The sequence below is a fragment of the Drosophila gunungcola genome (assembly GCF_025200985.1).
Source record: "Drosophila gunungcola strain Sukarami chromosome 2R unlocalized genomic scaffold, Dgunungcola_SK_2 000011F, whole genome shotgun sequence".
Lineage (NCBI taxonomy): Eukaryota > Metazoa > Arthropoda > Insecta > Diptera > Drosophilidae > Drosophila > Drosophila gunungcola.
This window is the reverse complement of record NW_026453169.1, coordinates 465,516-487,661: the sequence shown is the minus strand read 5'-3', so window position 1 is coordinate 487,661 and position 22,146 is coordinate 465,516. Positions and strand designations below refer to the sequence as shown.

Genomic DNA, 22,146 nt, shown 5'->3' with positions numbered 1-22,146 from the left:
ATCCCCTGTTATGCCCGCTGCATCTCACATCCACTGCCATCACTGCCATCATCTTCAATTTCAACTCATTGCAAATTAATCGCGTGTTCGCTGAAAGTCTTGCGACTTCGTCGGGCTGCAGGGGGAAAATTAAAATTTATAACCAAGACACAAATGCAATCACTGCAGCCAGAGTTTACTCTCTGCCGCTTCCGCTGGCTGTTTATGCAGCTTGTAAGTTAAGCTGATTGTTGCCACGATGATGATGATGGCGCTGCCTCTCGCCGGCCTCCTTCATATTCATGACTAACTACGAAGATGGAGAGCCAGCGGAAAAAATGCAAATTAATCTGGGGGTGGGGGGATGAGCAAGGAGTGCTAATGAAAATTGCAAGCGAAAAAAGCTGCTAAAACACCCTTCCGTTGGAAGCACTATTCATTTTCCGCCCCCCCCCCCATTGAGAGTGAAAGTTTGCAGTTTAGTTGAAGGATTTATGGATCACGCTCGCCCGTCATATTCACACTTTGGACAGGGGATAGGATGTGTCGACACATCGATACACTCTGTGAGGGTTCGGCAGTTCGGCAGTTCGGCAGTTCTCAGTTCTCAGGGGATCCCTGGAAGTGACAGGCGAACACCATACACCATCCACCATCCACCGAGTAGCCGGAATCCTTGAAGGCGAAACGCCAACATGGCTGATGATGATGCGTTATGATTAATGATTGGTGGCCAGAATCGGGCAAACTCTTCAGTCTGCCCCCGGCACATTGATTCTCCCTGTTTGCAGCACTGTTTACTGTTTGCCGTTTGCCCTTCATATTTGCTGTTGTTATGAGTTGGGATTTATTCGAGTGTGCCTCGTCGAGGCCCCAAAAGATATGCGGTGAGAATCCCTTTCCCTCATTTCCAAGGACCTTTCTCTCTCAATCTGCTTCAGTGTCGCCATATGGGCGGTACTCGATGCCCATTTGTTTGCCTTTGTTTATTTGTTTTCCTTTTGCTTTTGCCAAAGTGCGTCGAGGTGTGGGAGGACACTTTTATGAATGGCCATTCAGTGAAATATGCGTGAAACAAGTGCTGAAATTATGAATGCGAGCGTGTGTGCAGCAAAACTTGGGAAAATATTGAAGGAGTTTATTTTTTGGGGTCGGAGAAAGGAATCGATTTCTAAGCCGAGTACAATAAGAGCGTGTGTCATTTAATAATGTTCCATTGACAGCTTTTTTCCAGACTCTTAGTCATTTCTCCTTTGGGGTGTGTACAGAAAAACTCACAACTGTATCAGTTCCATATTGTCATCTTTGCCCTTTGAGTTGATAAGAAGAGATTGCAAGAAACCCCCACTGATATATAACAAATTCAAATTAACATTTTTTAAGATTAACAAGAAAATGTTATTTTCCTTCCATACTCGAGGCAGGTTTACTAAATACTAAGTTTTTTACTGTTGTAAATTTCCTTTAAGCCCCTTTAAAATGTCTAAATAGAGTATTGGAAGGCATATTACAGATATGAGCCAAATTGATGGGCAATTTCAAGGATTTTTCTCTGCTTCTGCCTCTGCCTCTGCCGACTCTTAAAGATACTTCTCTTATCGTACCGCCTCAGAACACGCCGCCAGCTTTTGGCCAATGACAAATGTCTGTCAGTTGAGCCGAGACGAGCTGAGCTCATTAGACATTTTCGCCGAGGCGCCGGGACAGAGGGTTCTTATTTCAGTCAAAGCTGCAACAGAACACGAGTATTCGCACTCCGCGATCCCCTGCTGGCCATTGAAGTTGTCAATTTGAGCGACGCCGCCCTTGTCCGCCTTTGTGTTGGGCAATAAAAAATTTTATAACTACGTGATTTTGACTAAGTAACACGCCCGTCTGCCGAGGGGAGGTCTTTTGCCATTGTCAGCAATAAAACCCTGGTCGAGGGGTGGCTGCCTTCGCTTGATTGACATGCGACGAGGGGTCTCTATGGCAAAAGGAGCTTACAATTAATTGTCTCACTTTCCCCCCTCGCAGGGCACACCCCCTTTGAATCACAGCCCTCAGAAGTTTGGGGGTTTCGCCTTCGATTTAAGTTGCTCGCGGCTCCCCCGGTAATTAGTAGTTTGTGTTAATTGTGCGGCTCACTTTTGGGTCTGCTAATTTGACGGTCGTCGCCCCGAGGAGCTTTTCATGAGGTGATTCCCGACGGTTTGGACCAGCATCATGCACCTTGGACGGCCTTTCAGGGCCTTTATCGCCATCGTCGCATTTTTCTCCGCCAGGTCGCCACTTGGCAACTTATTGTTATGATATCCGGTGGCAGACAAAGGCGGCTCCTGGCCGCATACTTTTAGGCACATGTCAGGCAAATTGTTATTTATACCGTAATATGAACAGCGCCATAAAGTACGCCGCACAAAGGACGTCCTGAAATTTAAAGCTCCAGCTGCCGGCAAGGCAAGTGGAAAATATGCGAGTGTGTGGCACCGCCCGCTCCCCCATTTCTCACTCCCCAGTCCCCACTCCCCATTCCTTGCCTCGAAATTAGAATGGAGCATCGTTGTGGCCTCTTCCCGGCCCCGGAAACGGGCATAAAATATATGTATTTATGAATTTTCGGCAACGAAGATTGCAGCTCAGGCAATTTTCCAGCTAGCTGAGCAGCGATTTTCACTTTTAGTTGGCATCAAAACGGAAGTGACAACTCATTGCGGAGTGACTCAGGTGTTCGCATCGCGTCAGCAATTTGTTGCTGGCTCTGTCATTGAAATATTGTCACATTTGACAATTGCCAACAGCCCTTGGTTGTGCACAGCAAGAAAATTGGTTTCTTTGTGATAAACGATTCAAAGATTTTTCAATATACATTATTTATTTCGATTCAACTATTTTTCATTTTACATTATTTATTGCGACATAGATCAACCGAAAGAAAATATAGATACATTATATAGTTTACTCCAGTTCTTAGAGAAGAGTAAAACATTTATACAATATAATGGTAACGCTGGTTAAAATGATATTTGTTTTTTAAATCTTAATTAAATTTCCTATTATGTTCTTTAAATAAAATTAATAAAAAGGTAATATTAATAAAATGAATATGATCGGGAGTGTATTAAATATATAAGCCCCTAAATAACAAACACAATTGATCGTTATTGATTGTGTTACATTTAAAAAGTCGTATGAATATTAAAAAAACTAACTGAAGAAATTGACCTACCTAACCAGTTTTACTCTCAGTGTATGCTTAGCCCACATGTGGTCTGGAGTTTGCAGCTTTAACTGACGGCTTCTGCTTTGTGTCTTTTTGCCTTTTCAGTCGATTCGGTGGATGTGACCTCGGAGCCGGATGATCAGGATGTTTCCGTGGCAGCTGCCTCGCACAATCCCAACAAGGGGCAGCTGGAAGTGCAGCTGGGCGGAGCGGTTACCCTGCAGTGTCCACAAGGTAAGCTTTCTAAGCCAACGGCCAACTACCAACTTGCCGAAGGCTCAAAACTTCAAAGGCAAGGCAGCTCCTTGGGCGGGGGCAAAACTGCCGAAATTCTTGGCCCATTTGGAATGACAAATGCGTCTGGTCTGTAATTACATTTTACATTTTACTTTCGTTCGATCGAAGCGAGTCGTAGTAGTCGTGGCCTTTTGTGCGCCTCTTCATTAATTAGCGCAATTGGAAATTAATTATGCGTGCAATTTACTTTGCTGACTTTCGGCCAAATGCGAAGATAGACAAATGGCTCGGCGTCTGCGGGAGTGACGCATCAATTAAAGAAATTAAAACTTGCGTGCCGGGTCGTTCCTGGAAGTCAATTAATTAAATTATGCACTGGCTTTCATTTCGGCTCCCGCCTCCCTCGTTTTAGGCTCCCTGGGCTGCTGGTCGCACTTGGACCCCATTTCGGCCCGATTGCGTGGCCTTGGCTATGGCAGCAGCCAGCCCATCGGCCAGTTCTCGCTGAAGGACGTCATGTACCAGGATGCGGGCATGTACAAGTGCGTGGGCCAGTCCCCGACTAACAAGAAGAAGCTGGAGGTCCTGCAGAGCGTCACGGTCTCTGTGAAGGGTGAGTGAACCAAAACATACTATTCTATCTAGGCCCTAAGATATTGCACGGTGGCGAAAACCCAAATTTAATGGGAATGAACTTTGGGAAGAAGGCATTTTCCTACATAAAATTAATGTGTTTCCATTTCGGTTAATGGCTGCAGTCAGAAAACGTGTTAATTGCTGAATAAAATACATTATTTTACCATTCTAAAAAGTCTTCAAATCAGTTTTAGAATTTTAGTAGCTTTGCCAAGGACACCAACCTTTTATTAATAGGCATTTTATTCATTGATACATTTAAATTTCGACTTTGATAAAGCGGAGTTAATATAAAATTAACTTTTGCATATATTAGTTTTATTAAAAAAAGTTTTTAAAATAGATTAAAATATTCATCAGACATGATTGGTCGTTTCTATATTCACATTTAAATTAGATTTCGTATATTTACAAAGCGGTGAATTTCTATTAGGTGCCATTTTGATTGGTATAAATAAATGATGTTTGTCGAAAAGCAGACACCTGACATAAAATACAATATAATTCGTTTTAGTTTGTGAATTCATATTCTTCATGGTCGCTGGAGAGTTAGTCACACCTCTCAAAGATTTTCCTTACCCCCGGTGACCCGGCAGCCCAATCAAAGAAGTGAAGCTGAAGCACCAGAAATTGGGTGTGGCCCAGTTTCGGTTGACTTTTCAGTGGACATGGTTGTGGATGGCACTGTGTGGGTGGTTTTTTCCGAATGGGTGGCTGCTCAGGTGACAGCGAGGAGTTAAAAACATTAAAAACTTTGACAGCAGTTTCGGGACACGGCAGAGCAAAGGAAAACAAATGAAAAGTTTTATTTTCTTGCTGTCAGAAGTTCGACATTTTACTTTGCATGTGATTTTCCCCAACGATTTCGCTCTTTTTCCCCCAGTTTCCCCCAGTCCACCGGCTTCTGTGTTTTTTGTGCTCCTTTATAGTCGGGCTTATCGCTCGTCCTCTTGTCGCATTGACACTTGTCAAAATCTTTGCCTGGGCGTGTGGAAAACGACGCATGATTGATGACATTGCGAAAGGCAATTCCAATCAGCCTGCGCACTTCCTCTCTTCTTCTGAGTATTGCCAGATATTAAGTATACGACAAGTGTAAGGGAATTTGAAAGAAAAATTGGAAATCATGCTGCCGGAAATTAAGGAAAACGCGTTAGCTTTGACTTAACATCAGATCACCTCCACTTGTCTACTCGCAGCAAAGCGCATTAAGTTGTCTTGGGGCCAAAAGCCAAGTGGACATTGAGACAATAAAACTTGCCAAGTGGTCGAATCGTAGAATGGCCGGGTGGCGGAAGAGGGGCAGGGACAAGTCGAGGACCTGGCCAAGCTTACCCTCGAGTGCAATCCAAACATGAAGCAGCTCAGCTCAGCTCACACAGTGGCTCCCAGATCTCCGGACGAGCGAAGCCAAGCAATCAAACAAAGTCCTTGCCCGAGAACAGAGGGCCGAGAACCGAGAAGTAGAAGTAGAAGTGGGTGGTCGATGTGGGTGTTGTACACGAAGCGGAGACACTTATAATGCTCCCGCATGCAATTTCAAGGTAAGACAGTTTGTCATTAAAACTGCGAAATTGAGTGCTAGATAAACAAAATACAAGGCAGCCAGGAAAGTGGAAACGGGCAATGGGTATGGGTATGGGTATGGCGAGACCCGGGGAGTTTGGGGCTGGAACAAGCGTGGCTGCTAACACTTAACGCAAATAAACAACGCAGAGGGAACAGGAGTGGGTTTAGTCGGTAGAGGGAAGCGTGAAATAGTCATATTTATCAAGTGGCAGACGGCAAAAGGATTCCCCAGGCTTCCAGTCAAAGACGACCGGATAACAGAAAACGGGATGGATACAGAAAAAACGAAGAGACAGTGCAGCCATACAATAGATTAAATTCAGAGTCGAGCAGCAAAAGACGAAGAAAATGCTTCGCAGTTAAGCGTTGTGTGTGGGCCAAGCAACCAAAGGATGCTTTAGTTACTTCCACTATTTGTGTTTGCTTGTAAAATTAAACAAAATACAAGGAGTAACTCCGAAAAAGTTTTCTCCGGCTGTCTGCAAAGTTTCGCCTTTTTTTGTCAACAGAAAAAAAGAAAAGAATACAACTTTTTCACTGGTCAAAATTTAATTTTTGATTTGACTTTTAATATAAAAATGTAAAATTTAAATTACTTAAACTATAAGTATTTATGGTGAATCCGATTTCGGTTTTTGGCAGCATAAAAAATTCATAAAAAAAATTAATAAAACTATCAATTCTTTATTATACATTTCCGGGATTCCATTCATTACAAAGTTTAACATTTAAAAAATAATAATAATACTTATAGAGAATATAAACATTTCATTGACCAAATTTCTTTCGTGCTTTTATTAATTTACATACAAAACACAAAATCATCAAATCGACAGAAAATTTTTTTTCAATGCATAAAAAATAGAGGAAAAATCAAAGATCCCTTGAGTTTCATTACAAGCATCCAGCCAATAAAACCGTATAATCGCTCCTCAAACCGTGAGCTGCACTGATTACCTGTCCATAATTACCAAGTCAAATGGAGAAGGCCAAAAAGCGATGACAAAGGGATTATTATGGCCTCAATCATTTGCTTCGTTGACATTTTTGATTAGTCCGAGCGGAAGTTGGGCGATTGGGGGATGCAGGCGGTGTGGAGGGTCTTCTTCATTATGCATATGAAAGTTTTGCTCCCTCCTTTGTTTTGCTGGGCCCTCCTAATGAACCCGTGACTTGAAATTGCAGCCTGTGTTGCCTTTACGCTTCGTTTAAGCCAAGAAAAAAAAGAAAGCGGCGGTGGGCGGAAATTATGCAACAAATAAGCAAAGGAGCTGAGGCTGCTGCACCTACTTGCATATGCAGCTACTTGAGAAGCGGGCTGCGAGTAAAATAAATGTGCATATGAATTTTGAAGAAAGCCAAAGGATTCGTGGCGGCCCCAATGCAAAGTGCACTTACTTACCAACACACACACGCATACACACACACACACACACACACACACAACACACACTTGGCGCCGGAGTATCTGTGCGGGCCCAAATTTATGCTTGTGTTAAAGTTTAGTGCGTGTGCTGGGCAAAAAGTTTTGCAGCAAGAACTTGAGCAACAGCAGCTGCAAAAATGTTCAGCACTCACACAAATTAAATAACAATTTTCTCTCACAATTTCGCCATTTTTTTAGGTTTCATTTTGCCCTCGTTCGCTGTCGTTAACTTTATGTGGGCGTTTTCTTGTTGACAGTGTATGTGTGTGTGTTTGTGTGTGTGTGTGTGAGAGCGGGGGCGGTGGGTGCGGAGAGGGGCGTGGCAAGCTCTGCATATGTTAACTGGCAGTTGCCAAAAGTAGCTCAGTAGTAGAAATTTGCCTTCTCGGCAGCGCTTTTTGTTCCCGTTATGCCTTGCAAATTTAAGTAATTTAAACAAATGCTGCGAAAAGTTGTGACAAAGTGGATTTTAATAAGGAATGTCCATAAATGGACTGTCGTTTAAGCTGACTTATTTTCCTGAGGTCGAAATTGTCAAGACTATTTGTTAACATTGCAACGCCTTTGTACATGTTTATTTTAAAATACCCATGCAAAATAATTACAGTATGAAATATTAATTATAATTAAACACAGAAATCACTAGAGTTTGTTAACTGCTTTAAAATGTGTCTAACAGCACTAGATTTCTAGATTTCTAGACTTCTAGATTTTAAATATATTGCAGTAAGATTTTACACTCCTTTACTGCTAGTTTTAAGCCCCTAATGATTTCTGTGCATATAAATGCTTATTTATTTAAATATTTGTCAATATCCATCCAGCCACTTGGCACCTCCTTATCGCATATTGCATTCCCTTTGCGTAATGCTGAACTCCCTGTTAATGATTATTTGCGGAATTTTTATTACAACCCAAGGAACCAAGAACGCGGGTCCCGTCTCAAGTACAATGAGACCCAAGTTCGGCCTGTTTTAATAAAATCTTCTCCACGCATATTCCACGCTTAATTTGGGGCAAGTAACGCGGCACAGCCCAACCCATCGCAACTCCCCTCGAGCGATACGAGAACATAAATATTGCTTTATGCCCTGGCTCACTCGAATCGCCCCGCACCGCCCCGCCCCGCCCCGCCCCGTTCTGGCCATTCCGTTCTGGGCCCTGCTTTATGCATGCTAATTTGTAATATGCATGTTCCTCGCTTTTGATCAACGCATGCTGAGGAAATATTTTCGCATTTTTCCATTTTCCATGCGTAATTTTTCTTCTTGGCAAATTTGCTTTCGGAATTTGGCGCGTTTGCCAGCAAATATTGCTTTGTTTCTACTCATTAGGTTTGGAGTTCGGGGTTGGCAAATTTTTTTTTTCTTTGTAGGTTGGGTCCCCTTTTCATAAAATATGCGAAAGAATTTTTTTGGCTCTCGTTTTGCTTTTCATTTGTGCCTCATTTAAATGGCAATTTATTGCGCCCTGCGACAAGGCTTTAAAAGCAGCCAGGAATTTTCACAGCAGCTGCGCTAAATTGCATGTTAAATGCTACCCAGCCCAGCCCAAATAAAAAAAAAACCGATCTTGAGCATTAGATAAACGTTTTTGAATCGGCTTTGCCGGGGGTTGAAATGAATTAAAAACTTCAAAGTCCTGGCATAAGGAAACCCAAGGGAATGTCTGGTGTGCTGGTAAATAGTTTAACCACCGACAAAAAAAGTATGTACTTTGAAGTACGATTTGGGATTTGGAAATAATTTGATTTCAACTCGGTAAATTGGTAGAAGGGCCCTCTCTTCAATTTCCGATTGATTTGCTGGGTAAATATTGCAACTTTTCCTAATTATAAGCAAGCCAAATGGTTACTCAGTTTCCTGGGAATGTGCACAAAGGGGCTGTGCATTCGAAATAGTTTTCCTGGAAAGGCCAAAGAAAAACATTTGCCCGAACGCAGTGCCACAACTTTCCCCACTCATTACTGTCGTCCTAGCTCCATACTGTCATCAGTTTTGTGTCCTTTTCGGTGTGTTGTCTTTTGCACAGAGCGCACTCAAGCATTCATTTTTACGCTTCAATTTTCCTGCAAAACACACACACACGCAGCCGGAGCCAAAAAATTGTTGACTAAATTATAATTTTCCATATGTGCTGCCTGCTTGCACTATTCCAATCTCTGTGTGTGTGGGTGGCTGTCTGGAGTCGTTAGTTAAAATATGAAGTCAGAAACTTGTCATCAAAAACACCCCGGGAAGCTAAAAAATGGCTGCCAAGGCAGCATGTGAAAACTTTTCAGACAGTTGCAGAAATCATTTTTGGCCATTTCCATAAGCGGGAGCGACTGAGATAGGCAAATTATGAGCGGGACAGCAGTAGCAGTGCTGCCAAATTGTCCTTTTTCGGACAGATCTGTCCTTACTTAAATGAGCTTTGCCGCAAAATCCAAGGAAAATCATTTTTGAAAATTATATTTCTGTTTTTGTGATTTAATAATTTTAAAATATTAGTTATTATTTTTAGATATGCAAATAAAATATGCTTTTTCGTCAGCAAAATATCACACAAAATTTCATAGAATACCAAATTTTTTTTTAATAATAATACAAAAAAATTAAAAAAAAACTATACATTTACTGTCGAAAAAACACATATAAAAGACAATTGTCCAGGAAATGTTGGTTCTATTTTAATATAATTAAGTATACAAAAATTCTCTTTGTCCTTTTTTTTTTTTTTTGGATGTCCTGTTCTGCTGTTGAATTGGGTAGTTGTCAGCTCTGGTGAGGCAACTTTTCTGGGGTTTTCGGGCTGTCTGCAGCTGCAGCGGAAATGAGCTGAAAAAGTTGTGCAAATAGACGCCAGCAGACGTCGCAATGACGCCAGAAGTCCAGTCAACCACCCATTTTACCGACCCCGCCGGATGCGAGCAGTAAAACAAACTGACAGCCTTGTGTGTGACCTCTCAGGGACCAAAATCAAGACCAATTCCCGCCACTTGACCAACTCGCACTTCGTCTGCGAAAATATTAGCAAAATGCAGTTGATTTCCGTACTTGAGTATGCAAATTCCGCGCCGCAAGACGTCGAGTGGTGCCAGCAGGAGGAGATTGGCTGCTTGGCCTGGCTGGGTGGTTTGTCAACCCCTTCGAAATCGCAGCCACCAATTGTGCCCAGCGGCAGCCGCATTTGCTGGTTTTGCACTAAACTAATAAGCGGATGCTGGGAGGCAGCTGAGTTGCTCTATAATAATGTCAACCCCCCGCAAGTTGGCCTCAAGTGGATTATGGCAGCAGGAGGAAAGGCTATTTGCCCAGGCACTGATCTTAATGGGTTGAGCAGACAGAACTGGTTCGATTTTAATGCGCTATTACGTACTATACTATGTCAAAATTAGTATATCTCCCCTCCGTTTTACACGGGATAATGAGCTGTCCACGCTGGTTTTTTGGGGTCGGTCAACGGCCTGGCATAACTCAAATGCATATTTTAATTGCATTTCACAGCCCAGGAAGTGCATATAAAAATGTCGGACATTGGTAGCAGCCTACAAAGTAATTAAACGCCGTCGCCGCAAAGCTAATAAAAATGTCAAATGTCAGACGATAAAGCATAGGCCTGCCGCACGCACATCCCCACACACACACCACACACACACACACAAACCCATGTGGGGGCGGTGGGCGTGTCTGGTTGGCATTCGCCATAACCGCAAACATTGCCACCGTTCGCCACTGGACACACACAATTTTATCAGGCGCCTACGTAAATGTGGGAGTAACCGAGAAGTCCTGGCGCCAGGTGGTGCGGTCCGTATTTCAGGGGATGTGAAGGTCCTCCCTTGGGTCCTTTAACCCCTTAGCCTTTTGGACACAGTTCCTGCGTTTTACCGGCTCGAAAAACGCAAATGAACGTTCAATTTATAAACCTAGGCTCTCTAGTTGGCATTTTGAAATGTTTTCCCTTACTCCGGACAGAAGTGTGTTTTTTTAACTAAAATCTGGAAGGCTAGAAAAAGCACTGTGCCATAAATTGTTTAAAATTGAAAGAGATTGTCATAAGATTATTCAGAGGTTTTTGGTCTGTTTCAGCTTGGAATTTGGGCACCTTTGGAAGGTTAAACTAGAAACGATTTTTTAGTTTAAAATTGTATACACAGCAATTATTTTCGGATGTGTTATCAATTTTAGTTACTCTATCAGAGTTTTTCATTAAAGGGAAAGAGTAATTTATGAATTAAAAAATGTTTACTTGCGGTAAACTAAGTAAAAAAATGCTTTCAATAACATAGTCCTTTTCCAAAGAATTCCAAAATTCGGTTTTGCAAACATAGACAGGTTTTCTTCGTGCAAATAAACACTAAATGAACGTTCAATTCCATCAAAGTTTGCCATTCCCCCGACTTCACTTTCTTCTTGTTTAACCATAATTCTGTGTGTTTGCCAACATCACTTAAAAGTTTTCTGACATCTCACTTTCACGGCCCAACGTAAGCAAACAAAAAATGCAAAAATTTATTAAATTTACAAGTGGCAGGTAGCCTGGAAAATAGTGCGGGGTAAAAGGAGTAAAAGTGAAGAGGAAAGCAGAGTCCTGGCAACTTGCAAGTTGGCAAACTGCAGGACAGAGCCGGGCCAAAACCCGAAAACTTTAAGTGGCACATGTGAAGCGATTTTTGGCAACTTGTGCAATTTGCAATAGCTGCAGGGGGCATAAAGGGGGACTGTCTCAAATTGGGTTGCTGTTTCATACGATGCTGTTCATTCAAAGTTCGGTTCCATCCACAAACACACTTACACTCACGCTCACACACACGTTCTATATGGCAAACTTTGCCGGTCCCGGCCAAAGTATCTACGTATCCGTGTATCTGCAAGTTGCAATCTTGCTGCCAGGCAAAAGTTGCCAACCAGCCACTCATTTGATATTGAAAGTGAAAGAGCATATTTAAATACGAAAACTAAGGGGTCGGCGGGGTGAGTGTGAGTGTGAGGGGGCTGCCAGCATTCAGCTTTACATGCTAGCTTAATTTGTGTTGACAACATTGCCAGCCATAGAAGCGCGCTTTGTAAATTTTCAAGATTTGGGTTAGAGATATTTACACGAGTGTGTAGGCAAGCACAAGCAACACACACACACACACACTCGCGCTGTTCTTCTGAAAAGATAACCCTGATATAACCAGAGCTGCACTTTACCTCCACCATATATCAATCTCTGTCTAGATCTCGGTCCGGTCCTTTCGCCACTTAGAGGTCATTGCATCATCAAAGTTTGTTTGGTCACTCCTAATGGCCCAGTTCTGCTCTTTCGGATTTTGTGGAGCAGTCCAGTTGTCCCCAAGCAATTGACTTTGAAGTCGACATACTTGAAGGGATTTCAATTAGGAAAAGTAAAGCATACTGTAGGTGTTTTCTAAGCGACAAGTATGCTTCTGTTACACCGTAAAAAAAAAACAAAATAAATAGCAAAAAGCGATAAGCTGCTATATATAGTTTGCAAAGCTCCAAGTCTAATCCAACAATTTTTATTAAAATTTTATTATATTTAGAAATATAATTTCATTATTTTAATAACCAAAATAACCAAAAACTATGAGAATCTTGAATACAATAAATTTGATTGACACTAAATCATTCGAACTACTATCAGTAGGGCAATTTATGGTTAAAATAAGAGCTGTTAAAGATGTTTAAATACAAACTTTACTTTCTCTGTAAGACAAAGGCAATTCCATTTAAAATTCTTACCGCCACAAGGCAGCGCGTCCTAAAATCTTCCGAAAAACGCGTGCTCCGACTTACAAAAGCAGAACAAACCACACAAGATGACTTGCTGAAGTTTTCCAACCTTTTGGCTAAAACACAAGCGACACGGCACCACCACCCAGTCCCCTCATTAATTTTTGAGCAGCTTAGGCTGGCCCGAAAAGTTGCCAAACTTAAGATAAATGCCGAAAAGCCTCGGACCTGGCGCCAAGTCGCATCCTTCACTGGGTTAACTTGTCATCGCGGTAATCAATAATTCAGCTGCCACCTCGCAGACAATAAATTCAATTAAAAGCGCCCAAAGGTGGCAAGCGCCCGTGCAATTGGCAAGTGACAAATGGCAAACTAAAAGCAGAAACAACCCGCTAATCCCTTTTTGATTGCTCAGCCCGAGCACGTAATTTCAATTTGAGCCCCGGACCCGCTCTCTTTTGTTTTTTCAACGCCCGGCAATGTTTCAGTACACAACGAGCCGGTCGGTTGGTAATTTTATTTGCAGCTTTTTGCATTAAGTGCACACAATGTTTATTAATTATTCAGGGGCATAACATGGTTCTCCGTCACCGTCTCCGTCCCCGGCCATCCCCATCCCCATCCCCATCCTCTACTCCTACCCGTTTCCGGATTCGGATCCGAGTTCGAGTCCAGCTCGTGCTGTGCCTCGGGCAACCATTGCATAATTAAATATTATGATTGTTATTTTCACTTGCTGCCTGTCGGATTGCTGTTATCTTAGCGTTTGCCACCCGCTCTCTTCCCATGGAGCTCTGCATGCATAATAACATTTGCCGGACTCTTAGCCCGAATTCAAGGTGGAGTCTTAGCCCCATGGGCATGTTTGGCAAGCTGTTTGTGTCTTCTGGCGCCGCTCACCTGAATTGGCTGGCTCTAATCTGAGCGGCTCCACCATTTTCTTGTCATTTTGGCACTAGCGATTGTCCACAGAGAATATAGAGACATTAAGTGAGGACCGCAATTTACAGAGGTTTTAAGTCTAAATATCCTTAAATTATTTAATACAAAGGTTTCATCTTATCGCTACAAACTAAGAGTTTATAATTAGTAAGCTGGACAGAAAAAGTAGCAAATCCCTTTTGAGCTTAGACATTTAATTATTAAAATAGCTATATTTAAAAAAAAAATTTATAAAGTTATATTCGAGGTGTGTGAATAGCTCTAATTTAAATTGCATGCCACGGCTAAAATTCCAAAATTTCGTTGGGAATCGTCTTAAAAGCATATACGAAAGCAAAATAAAATAAATGTTTTTCGAATGTCATCCATAAATCGTAGTTTTTCAAGTATATTTATCACCATTTAAACATAAGATAAATAAATGTTTGACCTAATTTTTAATAAATTTTGTACAAACAAGATTGTGTATTTATATAAATATTTCATACCCCCATTTAGAAGCCACTTTTCGAAAAAAGTTTGTTCTCTTTTCGCGTTTGAGAACATTCAAATGTGTAGCTAAATTTGGCTGGCTTAATGTAATTACATGTTGCTTTGGTCCATTGCCCGAAGAGTTGCTTTGGCGGATCCTCTTTCCCCGTTGGCCCAATGAAATTTGCATGTTTTTGCCCACTTTCGGGCACTAGACAACTTTTCCTGCCGGCATTTACAGCTGCAACAGCTGAAAATAAATATTTAAACAATAACAGCAACTTTGCATGTTCTACAATTGTTGCAACAACAATGGCAAAGGAAAAAGGGAGCAGACGCAACGAAGTCCTGCAGTCCAAAATAATAAAGTTTTACGGCTGAAAATTACTCAATTCCCGTTGCCCGAAAAAGTTAACTTAATTTTTCGTAGTTGCCTTTTGTGTAAAAACTTTGCAAAGAGGTGAGGCAGCATCACAACGACAGCTACAGAGGAAAACGTTTTACAACACTTTGGCTGAGGAGTGGTGGATGCTTTTTGGAACGCCGACTTCACCCCATTGATTGCACGTCGCTGTAAGCTGTTGTCCTTTTTTTCCCCGTCACTGCATAAAATGCGTTTGCATTGCCCGGGAACGAGGACAGTGTTGGAAAGTGGCCTCGAAAGCAAGAAAAGAAATAATAACGACCGAAAAATAATTGAATTTTCGCATTCATTCGCGAGCTGCAATTACTTGGGGGACAGAACTTTTCACTGTCTGTCCCCCTTGTTTTCGGAACTTGTTATTGTTTTATCTGGCATGGTTTTTCTCTCCCTGCTGATGTTATTGGTATTTCACGCAAGGATTGTCTGTAAATCCATATTATTTGCAAAGAGTATATCCAAATAATTCCCATGCCATCGTCGTTCCCCAACTGCGGGCAATTCAAAACTCATTTCTATTTGGCGCCCCCGGGTGGACGGAGTGGAAATCAAATTAAAAGTCGCACCAATGACCAAAGCACTGACCTTGGGGGCACAGTCGACAGCCATTCACCTGGGCTCTGGGGTAAAATGCTTGCACACGGCTCACTGGCTACAAATCAAAATAGAATTTAAATCTCTTTGAGAGCCCGAGTGAATAGGATGCTGGGTAAGAGGCTCATGCAAAAATCATTTTTGGCTGTCAAATAAATTACACTTTTTCCACGGGGGGAAATGGGAAATGGGAATGGGAAAGGGAAAGAAGAGGGCTGAGCTGGGGCTCGACAAAATGGCGTTGAACGCATAATTTGGCAGGCAGACACAACCCTGCCGCACTTGCTTTAATTGATTTTACAGTTAGTCGCCCAGGTCCCTTTGCAAAAAGGGGTTTCTCTGGTTATAAATTTGCGAGTGTCGAACGAGCTCTTCGATTTGTTTTTGTTTGTGTCTGCCTGCCCGCCCGCCCAACACTCATTTGCACTTAACACTTTCGACCATTTTGTTTGCCAGGGTCGCCATTGCGGCACAAGTTTATGTGGCAACCCTCCTTCCATTCCATAAGCTCTATCTCAGGGCGATGATGGGGAAAATTGCAAAATTTCGAGCCTTTTGATAATTAAATACGCTGTGCAACAACGGACGACGAGGTGGCCCAAGACAAAAAAAAATCGGGCTGAAAGGGTTGGCACATGTGTCTAATTGGATTGTCGCAGTGTTGGCCAACATCGTCAGGCCTTAGCATCTCACTGAGATAATCCCCGACCCTGGGCATAAGGCCCACATAAGTTCCACAAAATTCGCTTTGGCGCAAACTTTTTAATGAAGTTTCGGCGTTCTTGGGCCAACTTTTCCTTTGGCCCCACGACATGTTGTTCTCTATTTATTTTGATTTTTCCCACTCCACGCCCAGCGTTTACTTATCCAGAGGTGCTGATCGTCCTTGCAACGCTGGGTGCGGCAGTAAGTGGCACATTTGTCGGGTGATACGCTTTTAATTAGTGGCGATGGCAATGCTGATGGCAATGACGGTGGCGGTGGCGGTAACGGTGGCCGTAAACTTTTCGCCCTGGCTTTAATTGCAGCTGATGCCATGCCAGGCGAAGCAAACTTGGCATCGGAGTACAGTTGCGCCGGAATTGGCTTAGCATGTGTGGAGTGCGACGTAGAAGGCTTACGGAAGTTTGCTTAGGGAATCTCGGTGCGAAAAGTTCTCAGGGACTGGCTAACGAGCCAAAGCTGCGCTAACTGGTGGAGCAAAATCACAAAAGTTTTCAAGAGCGAATCGGCTGCGTTAATCCTTCTCGTTTCTAATCGCCTTGCCCATCGGAAAATTGATCAGTTTTTATTTTCCAAGTGTTGTTCAACAACTATCAGATATTTTTTTTAGGTTATCAACTTTGGGATGGAGTTTTTCGTGTCCTAAAATCGAAACCTCTAAGGTATTTTACAGGTATTTTGATAAAACCGCAAGCAAGTTGGATAGCATCAACAGCCAAGTCGATACAGACACATCCCTACGAGCAGCGAGAGTATTAAATCTATTTTATTTTGTGTGCTGGTCGAGCCCGTATGAACAAAAATAAAAAGAACACAATTTTAATGTTGATGTAGTTTGTGCAGAGCGTGAATAAATATTAAAATGGCAAAGTAAATAGTTATGCATAATATTTGTTCTTATTAAATAAATAAACACAGAACTCTCATCCAACAGAAATGGTGAAATTGCATTGCGGGCCGAAGCAGGAATATACATATGATATAGACATATGATTTACAGTAGTATTAAATTAAGAAATGTTTTTAGAGAGCCGTGTTGGAAAAATAAATATTTATGCTTCTTACAACATTTTCATCCAAAATATTTAGTTATAATATAATACAATTTATTAAGAGTAACCTTCAAGGAGAGCTAGCTTAACCCCGATATTACTGTTTTATTTCCAGGCGCACCCACAGTAATGGCTCTCAATGCCACGCCCATCGCCTATCCGGGATCGCCTTTGCACCTCAATGTGGAGTTCTGCGCCAATCCGCCGGCCCATGCCGCCCGCTGGCTGCACGGAGATCGGGTCTTCACGCCCGGCAACCAGTACGGCACCACAGTGCTGGCCTACGCGGTGAAGGTGAGTTGAGATGTTAGCCAGTGGTAGTCCGCAACGGAGATGTAATCGATTTTCCCCCATTCGCAGGATCTGCCCACGCCCTTCTGCAAGGAGGCGCGACTGACGTACGTGAGCATGCACGAACGTGTGCCAAGGACCTTCTACTTCATAGTGTCCACACCGGGCGGCGTTGCCGAGGCGGTCTTCAACGTGAACTTCACGAAGCGCCATCGACAGCTGTCCAATTCGATTGATGATGACGACGAGGAGGAGGAGCTCAATCGGCCGGAGCAGATCCACTTTCCCGTCTTCAGCGGTTGCCCCGCCAATGGGCGCGGCGGGTGGGCGACGGCTGCGGCCCTGGTTTTCGGCCTGGCAATTAGAATCAGGCATTAGACTTAGAACGGATCGTGTGAGATTTAGTGCTGAATGAATGATTTCTTTGGGAGTGACTGATGCGTTTATTACACCGAATGTTCTATGTAACCTAACCCCCTTATGGCTAAGCATACGTATGGATTTACCCAACTACTCGACATTACCAAGTGGACTATGCTACACAACTACTACTCTTTATAGCAATATGTATGTGTATCTGTAACCGATTTAGCCAAGCATCAAAATTGCCCTAGGCTAAGATCCCAGGCCCATCACTATCCTTAAAAAACAAACACTTTTCTAGAACCCCTCCCTCAAAAAGGAATAGACTCTTTAACCCTAAGCTATTCAAATATTTTTACTGTAACCCCTAGCTGTAACTGTAACTGTAACTGTAAACGTAACTGTAACTGTAACGGTAACTGTAACCTTATCGCTGTATGTCAATGTGTATGAGTGTGCGCTTAACTTAAATGCCAAAGCCAGAAATCGTAAGGACAAGTTTACAATTCTTTGGAAAAACATTGTTAAACGTTGATTATTACGAATACTTTATGTTCCTTTTCGATGACGAAGAGAGATCGAGAAAGCGACTGATTTTGTTAAATATTTTCAAAATGTTTAGTACTAAAAGCACAAGGAGAAGAACTTATAGTTTATTATTGTAAATGAAGAAACGACAGACGAAGTAATACTTACCAGGCACGAACAAATTCCTTCCATTTGAACAAAATTTGCCCCAGAGCAAAGAAACTGTAAGATATTTTGGGAAATGAAATTAAGCGAATGATCAAAAGAGTTTTAACCTAAAACAAATTTGGGTTCTATTAAGCATTAAATCGCACCTTATGGTTTTCTATGATTTTCCAATCGTTTAAAAGGACCAAAAACAAATCGTTTCCATTTACTACGAATATTTTTATAACACAAAAGTAAGCATACTTATGGCCCCAAAAACAAATGAGAGACCCTCCACATAAGCGATAATTGTATATAAATGTTCAAGTAGAGAATTGCTCAACCCTAAGGAGAAAACCAAATATTAAAAATATGATAAAAAGTGTTAAATGTTGTTTGAAAGCAAAATTAAAGCGATTTAAATATCATATGTAGCGGTTCCATGAGTAAATTAAACAGTAATGTATGTAATATAACAGAGTACAGCCACATAACTATTCGATTACTAGCTATTGTAAAATATTTCAGTTTAAAGATCAAAAAGAGCCGGCAAAATCGTTTGCTTGCACATCATTTTTTGTACAAAGCCCAAGCTTTTGTAATTTATTTCTTAGACGATCTAAGCTTCAGATTATTCTATATCCTATGCGCAATAAATATAATTATTATATATCGGTAGGCTAAGGGATCAGTGTAAAAACCAGAAATACTTAGAAGAACCTAACGCCAATTTAAGCCACAGCAACATTACATTTGCAGAGTTCCAAGAATTCTGGCAAAGAGCGGAGAGCATTGTAAAATGATAAGTTTAAATTGAGATTTAATTAATCATTAATACGAATATACATATGTGGAGGAGTATGCCCGCAAGCATATTTGTATGTGTGTACCCTATGTATAGTTCTGTTTAGTGATTTCGCTCCTTGAGTTTATTGTCAGCAAAAATTTGCGAATTGTATGAACAAAACAAGCAAACAAACACGTCGTCATGTTAACTAACAAATAAATTACTAAACAAGTGAATGTGCGAACAGTGCGTACTGTATTTATGATTCATTGTGTTGGTAATATTTACAAAATATTATTTATAACGAAGCCAACAAGCAACCAACAAACAAACAAACATATATTACTAAAGAAAATATTAGCTCCTAAGTGCAACACAAACCGAATGTGGCAAATTAATTTTAAACCAATGAGTAATTACGATACGAGTATGGGAGACAGAATGTTCATCTGTAGTGCAAAATGTTTGGGAGTAGGGACACTAATAACCCATACAATTACGAATACGAATACAAATACAAATACAACCATACGTGTTACAATAAGCAGAAACGGTTTACATATATAAGTCATAGGCCCAAGAGAAATGTAAGCAACCACCACCAACAACCACAAGAAACACTTTTAGCCGTAAACGAAGCCTCGATGATGGTAATGGCCAGAAACTTTAACCGAGGAGCGGAGCAGGCCGGATAACAGAATCAGAATCAAAATATAACTCTTAAGCGACCCCGTTCACTGCCCAGCAATGCAGTAGCTCCGAATTCTTGGCTAGAGTCAGGCCACCCGGCAAACAAACTGTTACATTTAAGCCAGAGTCGAAGAGCAAGTGGCCTGGTGATGGGGGCAGGAAGGTCAGGTCAGGTCAGGGCAGCCTGCCGAGGAAATTTACAAGTTTAAGTGACAAAGCAACAAAACAAAATAGCCAATTTAGCATAAAGTAAAACACAAGCCGAGAAGAATGCAAATAAAAATGCAGATAAAAATGATAGGCGAGGGGAACGGCAAAAATAAACCAAACAAAACACCACACACAACACAGAGAAATGAAAATGAACATGGAATAAAATTTAAAAGCAGAGAAATGCAACAAAAAGAAAATTGCTTCAACTCGATGGGGCTGGGTCGATGGTGGGTGGTCCAATCCAAGGGCCGGAAAAGCGGGAAAACTCTGCAGAGGAGTCGCCATCACACACATACACAATCAATCAGCAGCCAGCAACGCCCGTCATTAAGCAGCAATGTGGAAAACAGTTAAAGAAAAACAGCCAGCAATCGACGATGAAGTTACTCTCGAGTGGGTAATGGGTAAAAAAGTAAATAACTCTACTCATTTCTTAAGTGGCTATAAAACTCTCAGTTTTAAGCTAACAACAAATGGCTGGTAAGTATCATTCGTACAGTACAAATATAAGGAAGTCTGTAAGTACTTTTTTTTACCGGAAATCTGGTTATATAACATTTTAAACTAAAAAAAACTATTACTGAGCTTCCGCTGTAATTAAGCTTAAAGTCGTAAAGCATATTTATGGTTTATAATCGCTTATTTTACTAATCACAAAAAGTTACATTTCTTATTATTTGTTTTTTATGAAAACAAATAATAAATTATTGAATTGAGTTGAAACATCATAGATAGATTTTTTGCCACAGACTCATCGAAAAAAACAGCAATCTTCTCGCACCCAAGGAACACTTTCCATTCCCTGCACTGCCACCAAACATTTGCTTCCCCGTGGGTGTCCACCAAACAATTGGCAAGCTGAACCCCAATCTGAACGGAATGCCAATGTCGCTTTCTGCCAGTGCTGGCATGCATTTCCAGTTGAAGTGGCACTGGCCATGGCAGTTGCATCAATATCACTATCAACCAGGGGCCAACGAAAGGGAAAGGCCAACCGAATGCAGCTTTTGGGTGACCGCAGGCTCGGCTCGTTTTGCGCAAAGCAGATTCCGGTTTTTGGTTTGGCTCGGTTTGGTGCATTGGCCCAATCCCAATCCCAATGCCAATCTCGAACCCAGAGTTGCGTTGTCAACACCAGCAGCCAAATCGGCAGCAGCCAGCGCGGCTCTTGTTTATTAGTTGGAAATCAAAAGTACATCGACACCGCAGGATTGTAGTAACCCCACTGTGGTGGACCTGGCTGCTACACTTTTTGGCCTAAAGAGTCGGGCAACCTGTTTGCCCAACTATATGTGCCCGCAACAACCATCGATAACCAGGCCGGTTTCTGGCGCTAATGACAGTGAAATGCCTTCGATCTGCCGAGGCGCCAGCGAGATTACAGCAAGCGGGGGCGTACGGTACAGTAAGGCTAATGTTTGCACTAACACGCCGACACCGAAACAAACTTAAGTAAAATAATTTGGGCTTATAATAAATAATAATCAAATAATGATCATTTTTAAAATGATTAGAAAATTTTAAAATTTATTGAGACGCAATAAAAAACATTTTACATACTATTTGTTTTAACCTTACAGTGACTCCATAACTTATAAAAAATCGTTTGTTGAGAATAATGAGAAACGGACGGTAATCAAAGCTTAATTCAATTTGCCTAGTAAAATCATTGCTTATAATAATACTAATTTATATACCAGGTAAAAATTTCTTCCGATTTCTTGCATACAGTAACTCAAGGACTTAAAAAAATAGGAGCCATGGCTTAATAGGTAAAATAAAACAAAGAAAAAACGTCTTGGTTCAAAAATCCAAAAAGCAAAATCAAAATCGTTAATGATTGTTTAATTGAGACTTACGTTAGGTGCATAATTATGTATCTTAATTTGTGAGAACCCGTATAAAAAATTGAAATTGCAGAGCATTTCCAAACTTTTCAATACGCCAGTACAAGTTTGTTATACTAAATCATTGACGCCGATAAATAGCGGTTTCACTGCCATCATTCTTACAGTGTATTTTATCAATCAAAATTCCCGAACAGTGATCGAGTGTAATAAACTTGTAATGTCGCAGAGGCAATGTTGGTGACTGTTACTGCGATGGTGACTTTGCAGCTAGTGTCGACGCACGCGCTGCAGCGAAAGGTGCT

The 22,146-nt window shown here is 41.5% G+C and overlaps 1 protein-coding gene across 1 annotated transcript in view; it reads left to right on the top strand.

Moving 5' to 3' along the window:
• LOC128255488 (irregular chiasm C-roughest protein) overlaps positions 1-20,180 on the top strand; it is a 125,559-nt gene extending 105,379 nt beyond the window's left edge. Inside the window, exons 9-12 of the mRNA XM_052985126.1 lie at positions 3,287-3,415; positions 3,831-4,031; positions 17,091-17,269; positions 17,336-20,180. Coding sequence (XP_052841086.1) covers positions 3,287-3,415; positions 3,831-4,031; positions 17,091-17,269; positions 17,336-17,644 — 818 coding nt within the window. The 3' untranslated portion in view covers positions 17,645-20,180. The remainder of the gene's footprint in view (positions 1-3,286; positions 3,416-3,830; positions 4,032-17,090; positions 17,270-17,335) is intronic.
• Positions 20,181-22,146: the final 1,966 nt, after the last annotated feature.